Raw genomic sequence first — 15,957 nt, forward strand, 5'->3', positions numbered from 1 at the left:
TCTACTTCATACTTTGATTGTTCCAATATGTTTCGTACGAATTCGTTTTTAAATAAATCAGTAATGAAATGGTGATTTGAGGTAAAGTTGAAATAGATTTGCAATTTTTCTATTGTCTTTAATCTAGAGAAATTCCTCTAAAAATTTTCCAAGAGAAATTGATAAAAAATTCAAAAATGGGAAAAAAGTCAGTGATAAAACTCGTATACATAACTTTGAAACCATGACTTTCTGAAACCAATAAGTTTGAACAACATTAGCACAATAATGTGCGTGGAATTGACGAGTTCATGATAATCATTTCAAAACATCTCTATCAATTTCTACAGCTAAATTAAAAAATTATCCGCCTATCAGATCACTTAGTGTCACAATATCAGTTATAATACATTCCAATAATTATCTCTAACAGTCTCTCGATCTGCAGAAAACGTAATTTTTAATTCATTCTAATCAATCCAGACTACACGAGATAACGGAGTTTGTTTGTTTACATTGGCATTTAACACGTTTCACGACTACATTCAAGATACCATCAGCTGTTGGCGTCTTACGCTTAAAAATGAGTAAAAATTCACAACTATTTCTACGCATCAGTTCATTAGATCGTATATCAGAGACTATACTTTCGAAATAATTTTACATAACAGAGATTTTTCAAGTTCATCCTAACGTATCATTCCTAATCTACAGAATAATGATTTTCCAATTTTCATCGATTATAGATTCATGAAGTATGCCATGTCAAATGAGTTAACGACTATCTCTCTGCTCTGTGGAAATGAGATAATTTAACGCGTCATAAATAAGAATCGAAAGAAGAGCTAAACGCATGAAAAAATTGAGAAATAAAAATTCAAAAAGTAAGCCATTGACTCATTTAACTCGGAGAACCTCATATTTTCCTAATTATTCCTTTCGTTTCAAGCGAATAATCACTGAAGCGTAAAAAATGCGAGAACAGTATTTTTACGCCGTTGGAAAATCATGACGCATTGTAATAATTTTAAATAAGTTCCTTACATCACTGCCCAGTCACAAAAGCGTAGAAATAGGGATGCTATTGTAATGGGTCTCTGAAAATTCTTATTTTGCATTTCAACAAATTTTCGAATGATAGTTTCGATAGTGGAATGATAGGAAATGATAAATTCACGAATCAGATTCAATTACTTCATGAAAATTCATGGAAGTAGTGAGATTCCAAGAGAAACAGAAACAGTCCATTTATCTCTTTCACAGAATGTTCCTCTTCCGACAATATTTCGATTAAAAATCGTCGTTTTTCACTCACCTCTGTCTATTTACATACTCAGTAAGATGTTGATGGCAAAAATTCACAGTTATGAATTTCTAAAATCAAAACATGTAGTCATTACTTGCATTTGTCGTTCGAAAAAAGTCTAGCCTTTCAAGACGATTGAAATTATTGATCTGAATACTCTCACAATACAATCGTAAGCTTCTCTTTTCTGGCAATGCATCTATGGATTCTGAAACATTTTGTATTTGACTAGTGTTCTTTTTTCCCAAATAAATTAAGTATCTCAGTAAAATTGTTCTCTCAAATAAACTAATAATTAGACTAGATTCATTTAATCTCTTAAATCATGCCGAAGCCTTCAGTGCCCTCGCTGATAGCAAGTAGCAGAGCTTTCTCGAAGTGGTCGTAACACTCGTAGTCGGGTAGGCATAATTGATTGAAGCTGTAAACCAGAATTCCACGATTAATTGAATTCTATCGTGTTCTCCAATGATTGAAAGAAACAAAGCAATAAAAATGAGAAAAAAAATTTCTAAACTTCTTCGCGAGTACATACCAGGTGTGGGCCGTTGGTAAATTGGCAAAAGTTGGAGCTGCTGTGATTTGAAAGCGTGGACTTAATTGCTGGAAACCACCAGGTGGTAGTTGAGAGCAGCCAGTTGTAAATTGGAGCAGTCGTGCCATTTCCTCTTGAGTGAAGTTACTCACTGCTGTCCAGAACCAATCGAGTACACGAAGAAATTCGGGTGAGCTACCATTAACTATGTGGTGGGCACGAAGATCTGAAACACTGTATTCTCCAGTGCCACAGAGCAAAAGCTGAAAAGAGAGGAGGCAACAATTGAGTTCGTCTTTTATTCCTTAGTCATTGTGCAAATATTTTTCTAATTGAGGGGATTATTAGTAATGAAAGTATTTATTAAAGAATCAAAGGATATCTTCCACTATATAGTACCCCCCATGTAAATAATTTTATCAATTTTTTTGTTGTTGTTTACCTCAAGTTCATTCTCGTCAAAAATTCCAAGCAAATTATCTGGAATAAGTTCATTCAATCCCCGTAAAAATGCATCGACCTCATTCCGGATAGAGCTAGCAAGTCGATGTTGAGCAAGTGCATCCAAATAACGTAACTTAGTGTCCTTAGTAACGCGTATTTTACTCCCTCCAGGAATTAACTCAGCATTATTAAGTAATTGACCATCTTTGTCGTACTCCTCCTCCACAAAGTTAAGTTCCATCTCTTCAACATCATTTTCAAGTATGTACTTAACTTTACTCAGATATAAATCAGGGTCGTCCTGTTCAAAGTACTTGTAGTGTACCCTAAGACCGATAATTTGTGCTAAAAATGAACGTGTAAATCTTGCTCTGACTAATTGCCGATATGATCCTCCTAGTGCGGATTCATAGAGACATTTTCCAACAATTCGACCAGCGAATTCGTAATGCTTAAGCTTAAGTTGCGATGGTCTTTTATTGTTCGGATGTACAAGCGCCTGTTGAGATTCGCCAAACGATGCAAATAGACCATTGCCAGGATCAAACAATGATGCGCAGATTAATTCAAACCACTCGCGTCTGACCCCACCCCAGTCAACTCCCTGCTCTCCTTGAAAGGTGATCTCAAAGTTTCTGCACCAGTCACTAACTGAGAAGCCCTTAGTTGCCTTCATCGATGACTCCAGGAGCTTTTCACGCTGGACTTTCATTGTCAATTTCTCGTGGTAATGTTTCTGATGGTGTTTTCTAACTTCGTGATAAAAGAAATTCTGTTTATCGGCGAATGTCTCACTGCCACCGATATTTTTTAGTAGAAATAGAGTGAATGTTGCTGCAATTACATTACGATAGTGGGAGATCAATTCGACTGGTGGCTGACACCCGTCGTCGATGGAAAATGAATCGTAGCCTTCATATTCATTATGCACACTGACGAAATGAAACTGAAATTGATAGAAATATTTTTTTTTGTAAAGTGAAGAATCTCTACTGTGATTCTAATTTTTTTTAATTGACTAAATACTTTTGACAGCTCATAATCAAAACTGAAAATAAGTTTCCAAAAAATAGCCCCTTTTCCTTTGCTCATGCTCCTTCACTCCCAATCCGATAAATTCGACTAATCAAAACATGGAAATAAATAAAAGATAAATAAAAATAAAAAATTACGCACCCTTGAAAATTTTACCTTAGTCGAAGGGCATAATCTAAATGTGACGAGGCGTTTTGGAATGAATTTGAGGAGATACTCTTTGATAGTCAATTGCTTCGGGGATATGAAACAGAAGACTTTTTTAGGCTTGGAGAATCTTTCCCCCTGTATCCCCAGGAGTTTGGCAGCATAGCATATGTCCGGATCCTTTGACGCAACGTTGTTATGTACCATCCGTGCTACAAAACTCTCCAGTACAATAATATCGAAGTCGCCATTGTGAAGTTGCAGTCCAGATAAACTGACTGTTGCATGGTAACAGCCCCCATTTGGGAACCCAACTTTTAATCTTATTCGTTGATTTGGCTCATCGTATTCAAGATGAATGTTGCATATTGCTGATTGACCTCTTTCGGAGCATCCAATTTGAGTAATATTAACATTGTATCCATCTGTTGGCTGATCGTCAGGTCCAAAAATACACAAATTGTCGTACTCGTCCCTTGGCTCTATTGTCATCGAGTGAGCAATTCCAGCTGTGCATACAACCGTCGAGCTCTGCCTTACAAAGACAGTTTTGTTGGGATCGGGTGGACCGGGAAAAAAACTCTTGAGGAAAGGGCTGCCATGGACATGGCACGAGCCAATGAGTACTGCTATACGATATTGCCCGGCATGGCGAACAGTAAATTTAACAACTGCTGTATTAGCTGCTAATGGATCAGTACCACCTAGATCTATCACGGTTGCTACCCTCCTTGTACCCTCTGATACATCCACTAATAGATTGTCTTTGTCACAGATTGGATAGGGCTGACCGTTCCGTTGGTAAAACTGCAAGACATTGATTTTTATTTGATTAAGGAGATTCTGCAATCATCAAGTTGATTTTGATGACAGTTCAGTGAAGGATAATTACATACTTTAACGGTAAATGTCATAGTCTCTCCAACAAGCTGAGGTTCATCCCACTCAAAGTGAACACGACAGTTGCTTGGCAGAAGATATTTGCCAGTGACATACTGCAGTAGTGAGTGTTTTGCTTCTGGGGCTAGAGCGGGTTGTGTCATAGCCGCCAGGGTGACGAGCCCAGCGACAGACACTGAAACCACCAGCATTCCACCTGAAAAACCACAAAAAACTTCTCAATCACCCGTTTTTCATGTTTTGTGGCGATCCCTCGTTGTTATTCGTTCTTATAATATTTGAAATTGCATTATTCAAGACTCACCCCACGTCCAGGCATCTTGGTGTTGACTGTTCTTAACCACAGAACTCCATAGATCCGCTTTAAGCCCCTCAAGATCATCCTTCGACGTCGGAAGGGACTGTCGCGCCTGTATCCACTTGGGAAGATCTTTCCCAAGGGCTGTACGTGCCTCATTATCCTCTACCCAGTACACGTCCTCCAGCGATAACACCTCCATCTGCATTAACCTTCGAGGACAATGCATCATCAGTTAATTATCCAATTCTGTCATTTGGAAAATATTTGAATCTATTGTAAGAAATTAAATAAAAAAAATGATCAATGTTTATCGGTGGTTAGAGTGAAAAAATAAATTGTTGGACGATGAGCTAGAAAATAATCGTTTTAAATCGTGCTGGCCTTACTTTTGATAATGAGAGCTGAGACCATGATCACTTAGCCACTGTCGAAGAACCAATCGTTGCTGCAGCATCCTTGCAGCCCGCTGTAGGCGTTCCTCATCCTGAGGCGGTAATTCCGGCAGTGCATTAACTTCACCGCAACTCGCGAGACTCGAAATACCTTTTTCCCAGAAAGCACATAAAATACTTTAAGCATCGGATTTCACATCTGCACATTTTTGTAGAAGATTAAAAATTTTTAGAAAAAAAATATTATGAAGAGAAAAAAAAAATGGGTCAACTAGGAAGTCTCCGTTTTTCCGTCACTGATAAGGACCGTATTTCTAGGCATTTCTTTATATGGCCTTCGTTGGTAGGGATTTATCTCCATGAGTTTCCGTTTTAGTCAACAGCATCCTGTGAAATATCTTTACATTATTTTTCATCAGCTCCCAGTATTTATTCTACAGCGATGTCGAGTGTCTGGCTGCTGGGGCTTTTCTGCGTGCTAAAGTGCACGGAAATCGTATACGCTACATGTTCCAAATCTCAGTATGAATCTGGTAATTATTCTTTTTAATTAAAATAAGGTTAATTAATACACCGAGAAGACAAATACACTCGGGGAGAGAATGAGATGATTAATTAAGGGAAATTGGGGCGCAAAAATATCTCATGTAAGGGCTATTCATAACGGTGGAAAACCCGGGAATCGTTGGCTCTTACAGTGAATAAAAGTTTAACTCTTTATCCGTGAGATTTCTCGCTTTTCAACAACTTTAGATTTTATAGATAATTCACAGTATTCTCGGTGAAGGGGTTTCAGCATTTTCTCACCTTTGAAGCCCCGATGTCGGCAACTTTATGATGAAAAAAATTCAATTCAGATCGAATTTCAATGAGATTTCGACAGCATACGGAGCATTGAAAAGCCAATACCATAAATTGTAATAAGATCAGTTCCAAACGATCGATAAAATTGTTGACGCTTCGGGAGTCACCACTGTTGACATGATTTTTTCAGTAAATTTGAATTGACTTTTTCTCTATCTACAGTTGATTTCCTTCCGGGGTATCAACATAATCTGTCTGAAGTGTAGTTCACACCAAGTCGCGAATGTCAGTCAATAAATTGATATTTGAAAATATTATAAGGAGTATCGTATCTCGTATCTCATCTTATCTCTTTAATTGCTTCTGATTAACTAAATTCGCCTTGATCTTTTTTTTTGTGATTTTTCTTCAACCAATAAATATAATCTTTTAATTTAATCTGCCCCCTTTCAACTGTTATTAAACTTAATCTTTCAGAGCCTGGTTACTGGCTGAAATGTTCCAACGGCACTATAGCAGATGTTTCCAACGAGCAGGCAGTACTCTCTGCGATAACGATGTTAAACTCAAACATGAAATATATTTCAGCAAACTCATTTATGAAGCACCGAGGTACTCTGATTGTACTGAACCTCCAGAACTGCGAGATATCCGACGTGCATCCCCTCACCTTTTCCAACTTTCCAAAATTGAAAAAGCTGAGTCTGTCTCACAATAAACTAAAGCAGTTGCAGAGTAATTGGTTCACGAATATTCCAAATCTTCAACAACTGGACGTCTCATACAACCAAATTCAAATAGTGCAAGCCACTGTTTTTACAAAAATACCCAGCCTTCAACTTTTAAGTCTCGATGGGAATCAGCTCAACTGTCTTGACCCGAAGGAACTGGTACCTTTGGGAAGTCTCGCAAAAATAAGAATTTTGGAGAATCCAATGTCGCTGCTCTGCCGCGGACAAGTAAACACAATTACTCAAAATTTAATCTACTCTTATTCGCTCCAAGAATATCTCGCAAAACATTTTTTCCCCAAACACTAAAGAAGAAAATCTACAGAAAGTTTTCTGACATTCTCTTCTCATAAATTAGGGTGTATAGTGGCTTTGTGCTTGTGAATCAGGACGGAAACTTCTTAAAATTTATTAATCTGTGAAAAGTTACGAAGATTGCGAACTTTTTCTCGTAAAATAACAAATCTTAACGAGTTTTAAGACATCACCATCCGTGGCACAAAAATTTGAACATTTCAAAAATTTAAAATCATACGAAAATGTATATACTCAGGGCTAGTGTCAAAGATATATTCCCTCAAGCCCTGCAGGTATTATCAAATTGAAAATTACAGAAAATCTATTGTCCTTCCTGTGTTTCAGACACGTCAGCATGAATAACCCGCGCGTTTCTCCGCTTATCTCTCAAGGTCTCGGCTCTTTTGTGCTCATTCGACTTCTTTATTTTCAGTTGACCCTATGGCTGAAGGATCATGGAATAAATTACTCGAACGACCGCCCAAACGGGATGGAAAGTTGGCTGGACAGTTTACTCTGGCTCTGTGCCATAGAGAACGATGTGATTGCTAAATCTGAGGAAAAAATGAGACAATGTGTCGTCCTGGCGATGTTCAATCAGCTCCGAGAAGCTATTGCGACCTTGGAGGACTATCAGACTATGACAAATGTTTGTGTCGCAGAGAGAAAAAGCTTTCTTAAGTCGTTGAGTGAATTTAAACCACCGGGGGAATCCCTGACAAATGGAATGGCCATCGAAAACATGATCAGAGTTGTTGGAAGTGTCTTAGCCAATAACTAGGATGGAACGGTTTCAATCTTCCTGGATTCAGAGATTCATTACTGCGTATTGAGCTTAACCAAGGGATTATTACATTGTTTCTCGAGGGTTTGGGGAATGCAGGGAACAAGAGTACATGCTCGAAACTAGCGGATAAGTGTATATATGACTAGTTAGTGTGTTTCCTAGCTCAAGGCTACTATCGATCCAGTCGATTTCAACGCGATATCGTTGTGTACTTCAGGCCACTCAGCCCGGGATATAATTTAATACTCTTTCGGGACTAAACCGCATATTTTAGAGTTTATCGTAACTACAACGAATGTACTCCAGTATTTTTATTACTTATCCCAATATTTTTGCAAGTTTCATAAAATACCATTGAATTACATGTGACATTTGACAAATCATTAACACCCCCCCCCCCACCATACGGACGATGGAAAACTTAATTTTAATTTATTAATATTTTTAGAGGTAAAAAATTGTGTGGTTTCAAAATTATTATGAGCGTTTTTGGCGGGGGTTTCTAAGGGCCATTCGACGCATTAATTTATACATATGCTCTACTCATTATTTTTAATGAACAACCACTATGCAGCCACAGAATAAAACCCACCCTTCTGCTGCATTTTTCACTCCTAAAGTTTTTTTTGTCCGTTCATGCATCTCGCAGGTGCTCTGTGACTAATGTTTGCACAGTATTTTAAAAAGTTCACTATAAATTCAAGTCAAAATGTTTTCATAACTTCCCAGCTTTATTAAAACCTCAATAAGAGTGAACGAAGGCTCCGTATTTTTTCATGCCAATCTCTTTCATTTTTTATAGCCTATCGATTATCGATTGACGAACAAAGGCGAGGTCCTGACCACCTACTATCTATTTCCTATATTTTTTTCATTTCAATTTTTCTCATAGGAACATTTTGCTTCAATAGGATTTCACCGGGTCCTTCACTACGACCAAAAAACTGTCCCGATAAAAAGAAAAACGGTAAAAAAATTTCGATGGAAAATTGAAGAAAAACTCACCAGAAGATGCACTACCGCTCGGCCGCAGTGACATACCAATTGATGATATTTCATCGACAAAAAACTCCTTGTCCCGATGTCCATCACGGTTACCGTTCACTTTGTCCGGCATTACTCAATTTATTTCTAATTTTACGGAGACGTTTGTTATTTACTCGCTTTACTTATCACTCAGGCATCTTTTAGCAGACAACGGTGATTGAAGAAAAATGATAACATCATCATAAGTAATTTAATTACATAGCAGTGGTACGATAAAATTATCTTCAAGGTAGCAACGAACAAACGTCAATATTTCTTTGACGATTAAAAAATATTTTTATGTTTAAAAAAAATTTTGATCATCAAAAAGATGTGGGTACCGGTTTTGGAGTTGTCTCCTAATAACTTGGGGACTGGGGTGAGGGATAAGAGCCATAATCTTGGGCGACCCTTGAGCCAGACCCACATATACCCTCAAAAGTTTATGAAGAATGTGGGGTCCGAGTAGAATAAAAAATTAACAATGAAATAAACTGTGCACATACACAATATGTCGAGGCCTCGTGACCTCAGATGGACTCTTGACCTTTCTCAGTGGGGAATATCCTTTACTGACATTATTTCGTGCTAACGATCCTTTTGGCACCGCAGGGGTGCCACGAGGCGCAGAGGTAACACCATCAGGACCACTGAGGGGGAGGGAGGTACCATAAAAGACGAATAAGTCGATTTCAGGCCGGAAAAGGCTTACGTCTGACACACATTCATGATTATGGATGGAGGAGGACATCCTCGGTATAAGCAAATGGTTTTTGAAATAGTCAGTGAGCAAAATCGATTCTGAATACTCTCAAACTACTTGACAAAAAGTGAGAAATTCAGTGTCGTGGTCTACCGGATTTTCTTGCTGCGGAGAGAGACTCAAGTTCTCATCCGCATGGGAAAATACGGTAACAGACGAATCTCAATGGATTCGACGATAACTTTTCTATCTGTTCTCTTACGGCTACGTTTCTACGGGATTCGATCTGATTAAATGGGTGATTGGGGACGGAGAGCGAGAACAAAGAAAATTGCTGTTGGATTCAGTGAATTCCTAACTCCCTGCGAAATGCAGGGAAATCAAATAGAATTATGGAGCGAGGATTTTTTAAAATGAAATTATTGAAACAATGGCCGGGCAATATTGACTCGGAATGATGGTCTAATCCTGTTATAAAAGGATCGGAACAAAAGATAATGAGAACTTTTCGGATATTTTTATTTTTAAAAAAAGTGAGAAATGATGAAGCAACACGCGTCTTTCCATTTTTAAAAATTAAAATCGTCACTATTCATACGACCAGAATTTCCGGGGCTCATTGTCCACCTCTTTGGAATTTTATTGGCCTTCATGAAGGAACAGAAAAATCGGAAATGACCGAGGAAATTGCATTTATCGTGGATATATAAAAGACTGAAAATGGATGAGTAAGGCCAGGAAAATAAAATTGGTTTTACTGCAGCGCAAGTAGAAGTGACAGGTAATAAAAAATATTGAGATAAAAGGGTAAAAAAAAAATAGTGCCAGTGGAGGGGTTGATGTGGCTGTGCTCCTTGTGCCGGCCTTTGTTCCATCCTTATCCCCTGTCATTCACGGCGTTTCGTGCCGCTACGCTCGAGATAACAGCGATTTTCCTCTCCTCTAGCATTCAGTTGATGGCCAGCGCATTCAACGGGAATTTTATCAAGTAGCTAGGTCAAACGAGATCTGAATTTATGATTGCATTCTGACTGAATCATTCTGGGTCTAATTTTCGAATGTGATATAATCTCCAGGCCCTAAAGTAATATTGAATGTTTCCTTCCAGGCACATCCTGGCGGCCAATACAAATGTACTTAAGGGGAAAATCGAGAAGTAAATGCCCAGGATTATTTTTCCCCATTTTGCACGCTTAGGGGCCCTTAGTAATAAAGGAATAAATCCTCCCTTGATCCTGAATAATAAAACCTTGGGGGAGGGGGCATGAATTTCGGACCCGGGCAAAATCCCCGAACCATTGGAAAATCCCCACTAAAAACAATGAATGAAGTGTGTTTTTATTTTTGAAAATAAAAAAAAAAATTTGCGACGGTTATGAGGGTAGTTTTTCGTACCCATTCATCCAAAAAATTTGGAACTTTGAGAATGTTAGGAAATGGGTTCTAGCGCCAATGGAGTTGGCAATAACCAGCTGGAATTTGGTTGCTATGTGTTATAAACCTATAAAGTTTGATAAAATGTCAGGCCATTTCGGCGCCTGCCATCAATGCATTGATGGCGAACACAAATGAGACATTTCCCAGCGATATGTTCACTGCTCCTTCCAAATCAACATATCGATTTAATATCGTACACTCCAGCAATGAAAAAAAGTCGCGAATATTGAGGCATCGAAATTCCATGCAACGCCCCTTTATTTATTCATTTTCATCACATGATTACCCCCAGGAGGCGATTGAAAATGTTTTGAAATATTGTGTAGAAAAGGTCAGAGCTGTGAACTCCATGGAAGTCCATGAATTCTAGGCCATTGTGCATTGAATTTTTGTTGAGATCGATTTTCGCAAAGGGAGCATCAATCGAATTGGCCTTGCAGCCCCCATGTTAATCAGCTCAACGTGTAATAACGCACCTGTGTGCCGGTCAATTAGGCCAAAATGAGTACTGAACCATTGATATGTAATGGGTTAAAATGAAAGGAAAAACACAATCGTGCGAACTAATTCGCCAATTGCGACTGGTCACACAGACGTGAAATATATTTTGGCAATAAAATATATCGTATTCGTCCATTAAATGCAAAACATCCCGACGGATATCCGCAATGCAGGGGGAATAAGCTAGATTCGAAGTGAGAGGGTGTACACAACCACTGGCATATATGTATAGTTGAACTTACAACCGGAGAGCATTACTTTACCTCGAAAAGTTTTCATCGGTGAAGTTTTGATCGCGATCGCATCATCCGACCGAACTTTACCCCAACAACTCGAAGATTGAGAACTATATGACGTATATTAAGGCCTTGATCTCTAACATCTCTGAGTGGATTTTGGAAATTGGGCAATGATGGAATGGGCGAGACAAATAAACGGGGAACCACCGAAAGAAAGTTTACAGGGACTCTTCAAATTTTGGCTTACGTATGGAAGGCAGCTGGTCGATTTTTTTTTGTTACCTAATTTTTTATTTGTTTCGAACAGTGAGAAGGAAACTGTTCCCATGTCAGAAAACCTATTTGTCGAGACAGATTGCTCAAGACCAAAATTCTGTAGAGTAAGTCATGGCATGTACGGATTCGGTGAAATATTCATGACGTGAACATGAACACTTCACGATGAAGGGAGAATTTCTTGGTTTAAAAAAATCGTTTTACTTGTGTAAGGAAATGAGAAACCGACTAAAAATACTGAAGTGTGACCCAGTGGATGATATGAGTTGAGATTTTTGCATTCAACGCAGTCTTTACTTTTTTATGTTGACGTCGCATGATTTCTTCTGTTAAAAATAACTCCCATAATCGGGAGATTCTCATTCCCTTTGAACGAAAATAATTGATTTCATTTTTTAAATGAAAAACATTTTTGTAAATAATTTAAAATAACTTTCTCTCGTATAAAAACATTGAACTGAACTAGCTGCTGCTATAATTAACGTCATGGTTAATTAATTATTGTAAAACCCTGCCATCTTGAAGATATTTTACTTCGTTTGATTAAAATATTTAATACTACGATGATGTTACCTTCATCACAGAGTAGACTTCTCGAGGCTACCCTCTCAAACCCCACGAGGCCGCAAAAACCGGGTAATCAAGCAAGAGGAGGGTTGACAGAATTCTCCTTAAAAATTCAAGCGTTTCGCAGTAAAACAAGGCGATCTCACAAAAATGATTTTAAAAAAATATAAGAAGAACGGAAACGACCCAAGACAATTAACTCAACCGTAATCACCGCAGGCACAACGAGGTCTCCATGCACTGCATTGCGCGCGTAAAATTTTATACTACAATTTTACAATTTACATATTTAAACTCCGAAAGTATCTAGCAAGGCCCCTGATCTTAATTTAGTAAAAAACCGATGAACTTCAATTTAACGATTAATAATTCATTACAGCAGTAGAATCATTAATAATCATGTCGTAAACCCGAAGGATTACGTCAGAGTTCCGTTGTGGTTTGTATATTCACGTTTCCGTGAGCTTTAACCGAGCGCTTAAAATCGTGGCTGACCATGCAGTCACGGTTTCGCCCCCTGGGCCCTTGCATTATACCACCCCCCCCACGTTTCCAAAAAAAATTTATGACAAATTGTTCAGCCTGATAAAATAAAGAACAACTTCTTGGTACATAAATGAACAGCGAATTATTTTCAAATTAATATAAATCCGTCAACAGAGGCCGAATAAAAATTCGAAAAAATAAGGGATCAGGGTATGCGCGACGATCCGGCTGTGTTGAGTCACGCCAGTCGACTGCGTACAATACGATTACACGGAGAGACCAACCCTTGCCTCCTACCACCCAAAAACGCCGCTGCCAACCCCACCAAAAGCCCCTTACGACCCCCAGCCCCCGCGCTCTTCACCTGCATACAGTGTATACTCTCCCCGATAACACCCACCACCACATCAACAACCATCCAGTCGGCCAGCAGACACGATGCTCCGCGTGGAAATGTGCCCTCACGTGTCGTGTATCTGTTCCACTTGGGTTGAAATGCCCACATCCCTCCCCCAGCCTCCCATTTCTTATCTCATCTCCTTTCCTCGCCCACTTCTTCGCCCTGAATTTTTCCTAATATCAAAAATTTATCGCCACCAAATACCAAAATATTCTGCTGTTTATGTTGCTATGGCAACATTTTATGTACTTGTTTCATGAGTACAGGAAAATTGTTAATTCTGATTATAATCGCGGTATTGATTCAATGTTGCTTTGCACGCATTGGGGTCTTATCCAGGGCTTCTATTTATGGGGCACTCCTCGTGTTATAGCCAGTGTAAATCAATCTGCTATGGGGAGCAAGGTAGTTGAGACGCGGCTTAATTACGCGTAATTGTCAAGTGAATGCAATCGATTCACGGAGAGGAGATGAGCACGAAACTGACGGGATAGTTTTTTCTATTATCTCTCAAGACAATATTCTTGGATAAAATAATTTTTTCTCCAGTGGACTTTCATCGATGGATAAAGTTGTAGTACACCTTAATAGGAGTCTTCTCTTTTTAGCAAAACAAAGAGGCCACTTGGTGCGAATTAACAGGACCGAAAAGGATGAAGAGGGAATTGCTGTCTTTATTGTCTTCAGCACTTTCACCCTGAGGAAACACGAGGGCAGGATGAAAGTTGAATGAGTGATCATCGTGTTTAGACTGTTCGGACTTCGAGGGGTCATCTACATAGGCCCTCAGTAGGCACCTTGATCGGTCCATGGTTCGTATTGTCTGAAGCATCATTCGATCCTCTAACGCTTTCCGAACATGCACCGCACAAAATTATTCATTGAATAGGCATAAAATAACACTGAATATTCCCATGAATAATTTTAGCAATCGAATTCCAGTTGCAAAATGCAAAGTGGACATCGGAAAAACGAGGAAGGGGTGCTGTACACATCCAGCCAATAACGACATCCGGATATTGGTGCTGTCGCGCAAGCGCAAAATTTTATTGCCACTATATCTTTTATCCTTTAACTCGATTTTTTTAATATCATGTAAATCGAGGGGACAAATGAAATTCAGTGGAGTTGCAAAAAAATTCTCAAACAAACCATATCACGTATTCATATTCATGAATCAATTTATCTGGCGTCCAGATGTTCGTCAGTACTTTGCGTTTAAATGTGAAGAATTTGATTGATGAATTTCATTAAATACCATCGATTACCCATCGATAGACGAGCCATCGGTTCCACACAATTTTCCAGCGTATTTTAATTAATTTAGAAGAGGCCAAGTTCATTTATATGAATTATCGTCAATTATTAGCGTTAATATTTAATAAAGTAATTACCGAATTCGTTACCAGGAGAAGAAATGAAATTCACCGGAGTTGCGAAAAATTCTGCCATCGAAAAAAAAATTCAATTCATATTCCTCAACCAATTACTTAGCTTTCCTGCATTCGTCAATACTTCGCATGCAAATGTAATTAATTTTATTGCAGATGAATTTCATTAAATGTGATAGCTATTGATTTCGCCCAATTTGACGACAGGATCCAATTAATTTAGGACAGGATGGGGGGGGGGAGAACAAGCTCATTTATATAAAGTATCGTCGATTAGTCCCTTTCGAAGTTAGAAAGAAATGTCTGTCATTCAACGAAGATCCAAATACCGATGGACCCTTAAAAAGTATATACATTCACGCTATCCAGTCGTAATTGATGGCACTTTATAGACAGTTAGGTTTATGGCCTGTGAAATAAAAGCTGGAGCACGGCCAACGTATGTGAGTGCATAAATGCCAGCGGATGACTCTATCCCGTGGTCATAATTTTTTTTACGACATCCTCATCTACATGAATATCGTATCAATCATTCAGACAGAAACGCAAGACGAACTGAATCTTGGAATTTCGTTATTGTACGCATATAATGGCCAGATAAAATCTGATAATTTGTCATTACTCACCCATTTTCTGGAACAGTGGAATATATTGAGACAGGCCAATCTCGGCGAGCCACTGATCAGCCTCTGTGAGTTCTCCATTCTTGCCATTAGCAGCGAGCATTAACAATTTTCCAAGGGATAAAACCATGGACAGGGCCAGAAATACCCCTGAGAGTACTGTCGACCATCTTGCCATTGCATAGATTTATATCTAGAATGGTATTTTAATAATTCATCACTAGGTTGAAATCGTTCATTAACTCCAGGTCTTCATTCACTGATCAGTGATTCTTGGGTTCCTATTGTTTGTCATTTATCTGAGTTCCAAATGTCAAGTATTTCGAGGTTATCCCCAGTGTGTTTGTAAACAAATAATGCACAGGTACATATAACAGACATGTTGATTCTTACCACATTTTTGGTAGTTTACGGAAGACTGGGATAATTTGGAGTTATCGTAGCTTTGATTTGACTTATTTCAACTGCATAGCCTGATAATACGAATGATAATACACTTTACATTCAACAAAACCCGGTTTTGCATAGCGGTAAAAAGTCGCAGGTGATTGTGGGAGCAGGAAGACGTCACTAGGGTGGAGGGGATTCGTGGGGTGAAGCTGAAATGTCGGAAGTTAGGCGAACAAGCCCCCGCTGGGGCACGCCACCGT

At 38.7% G+C, this 15,957-nt stretch overlaps 2 protein-coding genes across 6 annotated transcripts; one reads left to right on the forward strand and one right to left on the reverse strand.

Annotated features, from left to right (window-relative positions):
- Positions 1 to 71: 71 nt before the first annotated feature.
- Positions 72 to 15,874, reverse strand: LOC135161439 (apoptosis-resistant E3 ubiquitin protein ligase 1). Of its 5 annotated transcripts, none has more exons than XM_064119007.1 (9): positions 15,701 to 15,874; positions 15,311 to 15,500; positions 5,034 to 5,190; positions 4,651 to 4,856; positions 4,343 to 4,542; positions 3,456 to 4,253; positions 2,263 to 3,210; positions 1,821 to 2,083; positions 72 to 1,706 (listed from the first exon to the last, which is right to left on the reverse strand). In XM_064119007.1, the coding sequence occupies exons 2-9, from the start codon at positions 15,483 to 15,485 to the stop codon at positions 1,604 to 1,606; spliced, it is 2,850 nt and encodes a 949-aa protein (XP_063975077.1). In that variant the 5' UTR covers positions 15,486 to 15,500; positions 15,701 to 15,874; the 3' UTR covers positions 72 to 1,603. The 5 variants fall into 5 exon arrangements, with proteins under 5 accessions (XP_063975077.1, XP_063975076.1, XP_063975079.1 ...); XM_064119006.1 differs by having other exon boundaries at positions 3,441 to 4,253; positions 15,701 to 15,873; XM_064119009.1 differs by lacking the exons at positions 15,311 to 15,500; positions 15,701 to 15,874 and adding exons at positions 8,664 to 8,789; positions 12,414 to 13,116 and having other exon boundaries at positions 3,441 to 4,253.
- LOC135161448 (chondroadherin-like) lies at positions 5,313 to 8,022 on the forward strand. Its single transcript, XM_064119025.1, has 3 exons — positions 5,313 to 5,572; positions 6,321 to 6,802; positions 7,305 to 8,022. The coding sequence occupies exons 1-3, from the start codon at positions 5,482 to 5,484 to the stop codon at positions 7,650 to 7,652; spliced, it is 921 nt and encodes a 306-aa protein (XP_063975095.1). The 5' UTR covers positions 5,313 to 5,481; the 3' UTR covers positions 7,653 to 8,022.
- Positions 15,875 to 15,957: the final 83 nt, after the last annotated feature.

The sequence above is a fragment of the Diachasmimorpha longicaudata genome, chromosome 4 (assembly GCF_034640455.1).
Source record: "Diachasmimorpha longicaudata isolate KC_UGA_2023 chromosome 4, iyDiaLong2, whole genome shotgun sequence".
NCBI classification, from domain to species: Eukaryota; Metazoa; Arthropoda; class Insecta; order Hymenoptera; family Braconidae; genus Diachasmimorpha; species Diachasmimorpha longicaudata.